Source organism: Epinephelus moara, chromosome 8 (assembly GCF_006386435.1).
Source record: "Epinephelus moara isolate mb chromosome 8, YSFRI_EMoa_1.0, whole genome shotgun sequence".
In the NCBI taxonomy this organism is placed as follows: Eukaryota; Metazoa; Chordata; class Actinopteri; order Perciformes; family Serranidae; genus Epinephelus; species Epinephelus moara.
The window spans coordinates 20,676,232-20,686,847 of NC_065513.1; the positions used below are offsets into that span (position 1 = coordinate 20,676,232).

Consider the following 10,616-nt stretch of genomic DNA (forward strand, 5'->3'; position numbering starts at 1 on the left):
ATGACACTTTCACAAACATTATATCCATGTGTTCCCTGGATAGAGCTGGGTTTTCTGACACAGGCCCCGCCCACTTCTGCTGCACATTCTCTTTGCTAATTCGCCACATGTCCAAAACCTACTTTTTCGAACTCCTCCTACATTTTAAGTGCCACCTGCCTGAAACTTTGCACATAGAATCTCCAGATGTGTCTGATGAAAAGTTATCAAAAGAATTTTGGCACTCCAAAAAATGCGCTTGTTACAACCAAACAATCTTTTTTGCTAGCTAAAAAACACACATTGTTTCATATTTCGCTCAAAGTAGATGCTTTCAACATCAAACTTAAGTCACTCGTTCCCGAGGTCATCCAGAGGCTTTGTGTCAAATTCGTTGCAAATCGGTCTATAGGTGGCGCTATAACGGATGCAAAGGCAGTTTTGCCTGTAACTTCCACATTTTAAATGACACATTCATAAACATGCGCTCGCCCAGAGCCCGTCGTCCTTCGGGGACAACTTCCATGGGCTCCGCGGGACGCAGGGACCGAGTCGCACGGGGGGGCTTGGCCCCAGTTCATAACTGCTTGCAGTTCTAGTTACTACTGTCCTTAATCAGAGGTGAATATAGAAGTACATTGACGTAAATAGTGTTACAGCTGTACATTTAAAAGAAGGCTTACTTGTACTCTACTTGAGTAGCCTATTTTTAGCCCAAGCTCACAGGGCCGCTCATAAGGAGGACCTTTCTGGGGCCAAGCCACCACAGGGGCCCATGGAGGGCAGCAATTATCTTGTTCATCCTATATATATATATAAGCACAGATAACCACATTTTATCTTGAATCAAAATATTCACTTTTAGCCTACATATCAAAACAACAAAAATAACCATTACTTTGAAAGGTGGCAATATTGCCATTTCAATACTTCGTTCATTACTGTCCATGACCGGATGCACCTGGATAACTGGCAAAACAAAAGTAATCCAGAGCCCTATGCAGTCATTTGAATTTTAAATAAACTTCAAAGGCAAATTCTAAAAATAATTTGATTAATGCATCTTTAATTTTGGACAGAAAGTTTTACTAAAGAGACATTTATCATCCTAATGAATTAAAGGATTCTAGATCTATGTGTCCTTGCAAATATAAGTACTCAGCATAAGAGCCTTATTGTAAGACCTACAGGAGCTAGAAGGTGTGTGCAGACCCTGCAGGCTGCAATCAAGTCTGACTGGCCACTGACAGTGTAAAGTGGGTATTGAGTGCACATACACAAGGCTGAACTGCTGAGGGCATCCCAGGTTAAATGCAGGTCAACTTTTGTGGTTATTTTATTGAATATTTGAGTATATGCAACACTAAGGATCAACATCATCTGAAGAGATAAGCAGCTTTAACGCAAGTCCTTGTCTTGAGGCCTTGTCCTGTTCAGGGGGCCTGTGTCAAAACTTTATTTTAACACCTTTTTTTTTATTGTTGTTTATGTTGCAAATGTGTGAGCTGGTGCCTTTTTTTGATAATTTATGTCTCAGAAAGACATAAATAAGAAGATTATAATGGGCCATTATAATTCCAGTTCCAGTTTAAGCACCAGTTCACATTATTCTTCTCAGTTGATTTTTCACATCACAAAGCATATTTCCTGAAATTAGGGATGTTCTTTTGGCAAAGAAAGGAATTTTAGCAAAAGAAAGAAATCTATTCTTATCCCACGTTCCTCCAGTCGTGGCTACCGTGCTTAGTTTTAATCCTATTATAAGAGTTGGGAATTTGAGCCAAATACTTACGACAGGTACTCAGACGGATTACTGTAATTGAGTACCCGGCTTTGCTTACTTGTGCTTCTGAATGCTCTCTGAGGCAATTTTACATTTCGTCAAACAATTATTTGATTAAACATGATGCTATTTTTGAAACAGGCAACAATGAAACAACAGTTTTATGCTGTTGCGGTGCAATTAGTGCAGTTAAGTGTGTGTCAAACATCTTTAACTTTTGGTTTACTTAGAGGGATTGGTTGCCACATGTATTCATACTGAAATAGTTAAGAGGTCACATGAGCTCTTTCACAGTTTTTTCTTTTAGTTTTTCATACATGTGATATTTTGGCTGTTTGAGTCATATTTAGGGCGTATCAATACTTCTCAGACTCCTTCCAGCCCTGCAAATACATGCATGAGACACATTAAATGAACCCTTTGTTCTTCAGGTCACATGCCACACTGACAAGTCAGTAAACAGAAATATCCGACAGCCTAAATGGCACAAAAGTTCATTTTAAGCTTCTTCACACTGATTAGGCATCATTTTTTCATGAATTGACCTTTACTGAAAAATCTCAATGGGACACTCTTTATAAAAGTTATACAAACAGATTTTTATTGTACCAAAATTTTACATATTAAGACTTATTTCTGTAAGTGAACTTTAGAGATGTGTTTATACATCTCAAGGCAGTTCAAGCCAGGCACCAGAGTTTACAGGTAACATGTCACATTTTCTACAGTGATCTGTGGACTAAAATCGTCATGGCAGATGCTCATCTTTGTAACATAAATGTTGTGAGACATAAAATAAATAACAAATGCTCGACCCCTGAGTTATGGGTTATACTTCATATTGAAGTAGATAACAGTGTCGTCCCTGCTCCGTCAGCACTGCGAGCCTTTCTGTTGTTGGATGAGTGGAACTCATTGTGGATTTCGACAAACGTTTTGTTCTTGGTTTCAGGAACAACAAAGAAAATGTAGATCGCCATCAAGGAGCAGACGGCCAAAAACACCAGGAAACAGTACTGCTGCAGCCCGATCTGTGCAAACACATTAAAATATAACACAAGTGAGTCCAACTCTCCCTCAAACATCCACAATTTTTAGTTACCTGATCTGAAACGTACCAAAATGAAGATACACTTTTTGGACACCTACCACGATAAAAGGGAAGACCAGGCCGATGAAGAAGAAACTGAACCAGTTCAAAAACCCTGCGATCATGTACGCTGCAGGCCGTGTGGTCTGCGTGAACAGCTCAGTGGTCAAGATGTTGGTTATGCCACCTTCACAGAAGAAGAAACAACAAAAGAAATCACTGTTAGTTACAATCACTGTGCAACAGCAGCTCTTAAAGAAAGACTTCAGTGGAAGGCTAAAGTGAGTTACCTGGGCCTAAGCCAAAACTGAGGATAAAGGCAAATACACACGCCAGGCTCAAGTATGGAACTATCGGGCTGGCATCCTGAGAGACAGAAAATCACACAAAAGGGGTGTTAGCACAAAGTATAAACTATGGTTTAAAGATCTGTTTTTTTACACTGTCTGGTCTTGAGGTTAATTACCTGAAAAGAGAGCGTCAGTGTGAATAAAATGCAGCAGATGCTCATTAGTGTATATCCTCCCATGATGAGCACTTTCCTTCCCAGACAGTCGATGAGCATACCCTGTGAGACACACAGCATGTCACAAGACCAAAAACACTCTCCAGGCAAACTCTTTATTTTACTTTGACCTTTCATGGGGTATTGTCAGTTTTTGTTCTTGCAAATCCTGTTGTCGTGCAGCTATCCTTATTTTTTCTTTTTTCTCTAGCATGAAGAATCAGAATTGTACAAAAGTAATGAGCATAAAAACAAGCTCCTACATACGCTCATGAATCCACCCAGGGGCATAGGTATTGTTTCAATGAAGCTGGGGATTGCAGAGCCAGAAAATTTGAGCATCAAATACATAATTTCCTGCATTCTGGTGAATTTTATGCACCATATTGTGCCTTTGCTGCATCGATTTATGGTATTTATGTCTTTGATTTTGTCAAAATAAAAGTCCTCTGCTACATTAATGCTTTTATTGGGGGACAAATGCACATGTTCAAACTATTGAGGGAGACGTGTCCCCTGCGTCCACCCTGAAACCTACACCTATGCATCCATCTCTCCTTAAACAATACATGGCATCTACATGTTGCCCCTTTTTGCCAGTGGCACGAAAAAATAATTGGCTCTCCTCTGGCTTATGATCAATCTTTGCACAAAATCTTCGGCTGTGAATCCCTTTGGAAATGATGCCCCTCTTTACGTTAGGCCAATCTCATTATCACACCTCCTGTAAGCCAGTTGGCATGAACACAGACATGATCTCCGTTTCAGCCTCCTACAAAAACTGTGGATGCCAAACAGTGAGGAAATTGTTGTGGACCAACAGAGCAAGCTATAGAGCTGCTGGTTGCAGCTAAAATATAAAACTCATACTTACACATGTTAAAGCTGTGATGCATTCACAGGCCCCAGTGCCAACGGTCACATATGGTATTTTATCAGCAGGAATACCAGCCTGTCTGAACAAGTAACCTGCATAGAAGTAAATCTTCAAGAAAAAAAGACAAAAAGAACATATACAAATAAATAACAGAGCTTTTGCCTTAAATCATCCACTCAATCAATCAAAATCATCTTTTAGTAATCTTTGGTGGTGTTCTTTGGCAATACAGGCACTGATGAATAGATTCAATGTTGTAATAAACAGCTGGACAGAGGATATTGGACGTAGGGATGGGACGATATAAAAATTTTATCCTGGTTTATGATAGAAAGCATTCACTACAAGCTGAGCGTGGTGAATTTTCTGTCACAGTCTGCGCCTTTCCTTCATCCTCATGTGTCAGCTGTTTTTCCCTCCCCTTTGTTTCTTCTAGTTCCTTGCTTGTCTCTCTATGTCTATGTATCTGGGCGTGGCACTCATCAGTCCTGCTGCCAATCTGCCTGCTCACATGAAAGTCCAGTCCAGTCTCTGCCGGATTGTTCAGTCTACCTTGAGGTACTAACAATAGCCTACTTGTTGCTTATTGCTTTTTTCCTCTTGTGTTTTCCTCTTGCTCAGCCTGCCTGCCCTGTTTCTCCCGAGTGCCCTGGATCAACCCAAGACACCCCTTCTTGCGTATTGAAACTAAATCTACTTTAAACTGAAGAGCTGTCTGAGTTGCACTTTTGGGTCCCGTTCTCTCTTTACTATTCAACATTTTCATTACTGGCATAATCGTGAATATCATGTCCAGCAGCACACAAAGAGACTGCTGGGTAACCAACAATAAAAAGGGACTCTGCAAAAACAGGCTGCAAACGAACCAGCCACAAAAAGAACAAAATATCTTGATCAAGCATCAGCATATTTCTTATCAAAGATATGATGCCATTCAAAATCGTAAAAAGGCCTGGCTTTAATCTTAATATTGGCCCATGCCTAACTGGAAGACAACAGTTATGTATCATCATGTATGTACAGCATTGATGCCATTCAGCTGTTGTGCCATGTTGAGCAGCATGATGGTGAGAAGCTGCCAGCGGACACTGCGATCAGTGAAGAGCTCCCAGGGCTTCTTGGCCTGGAAATTGGCTAAATTATTCCTCTCCTTCTCAATATCCTCCCATCCACCTTCACAGCCAACTGCACCATGCAGCTGCTTCAGAGCTGCAGACAGGGAAAACACATGACAAGCGTGGTGATTGTAGTTTTCTTCACATGCACTATTCATTGGTCCACTGAGAATCTGATCAAAAGGTTTCCTGCGTAAAACCATCTCACATTATTATTGTGTTCGCAGAATGTTCATCACATGCTTAAACTCACTGCCATGAGGACAAATGTAACTCTGTTAACTCCTGACAACAGAAGTCCTCAGCCTTTTAAACCACACTGTCATGTGCACAGTCTTTGTAGGCAAAAAATAAAATCGCACAGATTTCGAAAAGGAAGTAACTGTGTAGTTGCAGTTAGTTTACCTTTCTTACATCCCTCATCATCTCCTTTGTCAATGAGCAGGTAACGTGGGCTCTCAGGGAACCAGGGCAGGATGAGGAGCTGCAGGATCGCTGGGATACATGTGGTGGAGAGCAGGATGGGCCAGTACTCTGCTTTGCCCAGGAGCTCTCTGTGAAATCACACAGACATGTCTAAACAAAATCACAAAATAGAAATTCAATCTTGTGAACACAGATGCTGCAGATAGGTTAATTTTGAGTGAAAATCAATGTACAGTGGTGGTTAGTTGCCTCGCAGCAAGAGGGTTCAGGGTTCAAACCCTGGGGCCCTTTCTGTGTTTGCATGCTCTTCCTCCCACAGTCGAGAGACATGCAGGTTAGGTCAGCTGCTTTAAATTACCTGTGGTTGTGAATGTGAGTGTGAATGGTTGCCTGTCTCTATGTGTCAGCCCTGCGATAGTCTGGTGACCTGTCCAGAGCGTAGTACGCCTCTCGCCCAATTTGAGCTGGGATAGGCTCCAGCTACACCCTACGCGATCTGGTTACAGATTATAAAATGCCAAACATTCACTCACTTGAGGCCAATCACTTGTCCTGCCAAGATCCCAGCAGTGAGGAAAATAGAGGTTCCCATTCCCATGGCACCACGAAATGCAGTCGGAGCTATTTCCCCCAAATACAGAGGCTGAACACAAAGGCCAATGCCTGTGAGAATAAAACACAATTAAAGCTACATTTAAGAAGCTTGACATGCAACAATCACTGGGATGTAGGAATACACTCTTTAAATGCATTTAAAAAAAGTATTTACCTGCATTCAATCCAGTGAGAAGACGTCCAATGATGAGTAACTCAAATGATCCCGTAGGGTAACTCAGACCCATCAGGAGAGCAGCCAGTAATGCAAACACATTATTGGCTAACAGTGCCCCCTTCCTGGAACAGCAATATCACATTACAGCTTTATAACTGAGATATAATCTGGGAAAATAGGATCATTTGGAGAATAATACGTCACAGTATTTTCTTGTCCATACCTCCCCAGCTTCACAGACAACGTCCCACCGACTGTTGCTCCTATAAGTCCCCCAATGGTGAATATGGACACAATGGTGGACCAAAGCAGGGTGAGAACATCTGTGGATATGTCAGTTTGGTAACGCTCCCTCCAGGTTTGGTTGATGAAACTGTGCACATGCTGGAGACATGCATATATAACAGGTGAAATAAAAATGACTGATCCCTGATCTACTGTATTTAAAAGATATATTTGCATATTAGACATCAGTATGTCAGGATGTGTGTTGTATATTGTGTCATTAATGTGCAATAACTAACATGAGTACACAATTAACAATGCAGTGACAGACAGTAGGATTATTACCATTGTGGGTGCATTGATGACAGACACATTATAGCCATACTGAAAGGTCCCCCCTATACACGCAGCACACGCAGCCAGCACAAGTGTTCTGTTTGGAAACTGCAATAAAACAGATACAAAACAAATATTTACTCAATCATGAATAAAAACCTGCATCCCATCGCACCAACAGATCCTCTTTTTTAAATCTTAAACTCTTACTTCATCATTATACACATACCTTTGGTTGCTTTTTATCTTTGATTTCTTTTATAAGCAGAGGCTGATATTCATCCGTGAATTCTGTCGGCATTTTGGCCCTCAAGTTTTGCTCAAAATAACCTAGTCCTTCACGTAAAGTTTCCTCTCAGCAGGAATCTTAAATCACGACGGGAGGATGAGCTTTTCCTGAGGATGACACAAGTGATGTGTGGTCATGAAGTGACCGCGAGTTGAGGACAATCCGCTTTAATATTCCGTGTTTATCAATATTTCACGGCATCGGATCGCAAATGCACCAAGACGTGAACTCCACCTCGCTTTTATTTCTCCAAAGGACAGAAGAAGAGCACATCTATCTAATCGAAGACAAGCTGGTGCGCAAAATTGGCAGCATTTCCCAGAAAACATGGAATAAAATGAAACATTTTGGGAGCAATTGGACTCAGATGACAGGACTGCAGCTTGCCAAACAGCCCAAAGGAGGCGGAGAGTCTAAACTGGCTGCTGAGAGACAAACAGTGGTGCAGACCTCATTCAGTATCTTAAGAGATCTATGGGGAGGAAAAGCACGAGTCTCACAAAAACCTGAGTTTTTTTGGGTTTTGTTTTGTTTTCTCCAGTAACAATATCTTAAAAATATGTTGTTCTTTCCCCACACATTTAGTCTACATGTCATGATGTATGTGAGGATGCTACACATGATTGTATTGCAGCCCTAGAGCACTGTTAAACACAGGAGAGGGACTTGTGTGTTATTTATTTTGGGAGGACCAAACTAATTTAAATAGTTGTATTTTGCATTTTCTTTTGTTTTTGCACCACAGATTCCAGATTTTTAAAGAAAACATGTCAGGCTTGAAGGCATGTTGTCTGTAAAAATCGCCCAAATTACAACTTTTATAACAAGAAACTGTAGAAACAGAAATACTTGGATTTTCAAAATTTCCAGCGGTCCTTGGACGCATCATGTGCTACGAACACTTCAGTTAGAAAAAAAACACATAGCCAAATCAAGCACTAACCCGCAAACATCACAAGAGTTAAAAACCAAACTCCAGAATTTTGTCTTCAATGTTTAATTGTCACACATCAAAGGATACACTTTCAAAATCTAATAACTAATTTGTGGTGGAGGAAGGGTCATGCATTTTTTTGCCAGTCACTCAGTGATGCTCAAGGAAAAATATTTGTATAAAAACAAAGTCACACTGCAGCACCCCATCTTCTGATAAGTAAAGAACAGTCCCTAAATAGGCTATATCTGTGAATCAACATGGGCCTGTAAGATGTGCAGATGTAAAAAGGCTGAGAGTATAAGAATTTATGTACTGTAATAATTTGATAATATAGGCTACAATCAGCAGTAAACGAAGCGTTGACTCCCCCTGTGCCTAATACTTCAGAGGAGCACTCAGTGAAGTGATGTGAACATTTACAGCAGCTACAGTCTGTCTGAATGATCATTTACAAAGGTTAATGGATAAACTGGGCAGAGGTTTCTCTGCTTAAAGGTTACATCTTAATGTTGTTATAGTCAAATATTAAGGGCATGGATCATTTTTATTGCAGGCTATATTTTGGCATCACTATCTAAGACATGATTGATTGTAGGCTATATGAGAAACCTATATGTGTTAATGGATTCATTGTATTCACAACTGCCTTAATACAAAGCACAGTACAAAGGATCAGCAGCAACCAGAGAGTTTTCACATTCTGGCAACCCAAAACTTGTTCTTGATCTGCAAAGCATGAAATATATTGTTTTATCATTTCATATTGAAAAGATTTATTAACAATTAATAAACCATTTGTTACACTTTTAACCCCTTTATAAAGAGTGCCTTTAATGATATATGGACTACATTTGATCACATTTACATTTCTTCACTCTGATTTGTGCACTACTACTCCTCATTATTAATTTAAGCATCATGCAATGAGTATAACAATAAACAAATAAGAAATAAACCCCAACATCTGTTTGGCAAATGCTGGCTTTCCAGGCAAACTCTGCTGCACAATGACAACATGATGTTATGAAAATTTGCACAGAGGGTCGATTTGAACTCACCTTTCTCTTTGATTGTGCAGGCTCCTCACTGAAGTTCATTTTGGAAGCTGCCGTAAAATAATATTTGAATGAAGCGTTTATAATGGATGTTCCACTTCAGCAAAAGCACTTACATAACTGCAGTCTATTGTAAGGTGCAGCATATGATCTCAGCTCGGAGTGGGGGGGGGGGGGACTCATTAACTCCTTAAAGCACATTCCTGCCTCATGCTGAGGCTAAAGGGGGGGATTGCTGACCCAAATACAGAAATATTATTCACCCTTTGTTGTCTAAATAAAATGAATGGGACACTTGATGTACCCAGTTATTACTCTACATATAGGCATCACCCCAAAGTTCTGCATTCATATGCCTAAAGATTGTGATCAGTAGAGCACTGGAGACTGAAAGAGCACCTTTGATTCATACAGCTGTCTAGAAATAGCATTTTCAGTAGTTTAAAATAATATTCTGTTGAATATATTGTGATTACTGAAAGAGGAACTACAATAACAAGTTATTATCATATTTAAAAATATATGTATGACCATATAAATATCCTGTTTTAAGTGCTTTCCCATCATATTTATTGTCAAATCATAGAAAAATATTATAAGAAATCACCAAATCATCAAGTCATGTTGAGTAACTTTAGGTCTCATAAAGAAAAACTATAGTTTATATTTTCAGCATCAATTTCTGCCAATATTACCCCATAAGCACTATCAGGGCTTTTGAGGGCATGCTGTTCTGCACACATGACCCAAAGAGTGGAGTAGTCTACCAGCCAAAAACTTTTAATCCTGCAAGCCTTAAAGTGAAAATCCACCCTAAAATAGAGTTAACACATTATTCCCCATTCTCACTCCTGTTGTCCGCCCCAAAAATGCTCAGTTAAGTTTTGTGGGTAGCAGACAGTGTGTGGCGATGAGCTGCTCCACAGACCAGATAAAAGAAACACTCATGTGACCGTAGCAGCTCCAGGAACACCGTGTGATTCACAGCTGGAAGCCCTCAGTCCAAATAAAACTCATTTGGGTGTAATGTACAAAAAATATTTAAGCAACCAGACTCAGTATATTGACTTTATAATACACTTACTAACATACTGTCTAACTAGAATAACTGTCTTGTGGCTGTATGCCTCTGCGAACCAGTCAAGTTGCATTTACAGTTTACAGTTTTCATTGTCTGTCCAGACCCATTTGAAGCCATGAAGCTACAAATTCTAAAACATGGATGCG

The 10,616-nt window shown here is 40.1% G+C and overlaps 1 protein-coding gene across 2 annotated transcripts; it reads right to left on the reverse strand.

Moving 5' to 3' along the window:
• Positions 1–2,357: 2,357 nt before the first annotated feature.
• On the reverse strand, positions 2,358–9,534 carry slc2a11b (solute carrier family 2 member 11b). Of its 2 annotated transcripts, none has more exons than XM_050051020.1 (12): positions 9,393–9,534; positions 7,118–7,216; positions 6,771–6,931; positions 6,545–6,669; positions 6,309–6,438; positions 5,755–5,903; positions 5,256–5,443; positions 4,232–4,342; positions 3,319–3,420; positions 3,143–3,218; positions 2,912–3,039; positions 2,358–2,793 (listed from the first exon to the last, which is right to left on the reverse strand). In XM_050051020.1, exons 1-12 carry the CDS (start codon positions 9,429–9,431, stop codon positions 2,599–2,601), a joined length of 1,503 nt encoding a protein of 500 aa, XP_049906977.1. In that variant the 5' UTR covers positions 9,432–9,534; the 3' UTR covers positions 2,358–2,598. The 2 variants fall into 2 exon arrangements, with proteins under 2 accessions (XP_049906977.1, XP_049906976.1); XM_050051019.1 differs by lacking the exon at positions 9,393–9,534 and adding an exon at positions 7,338–7,511.
• Between the last annotated feature and the right edge of the window lie 1,082 nt (positions 9,535–10,616).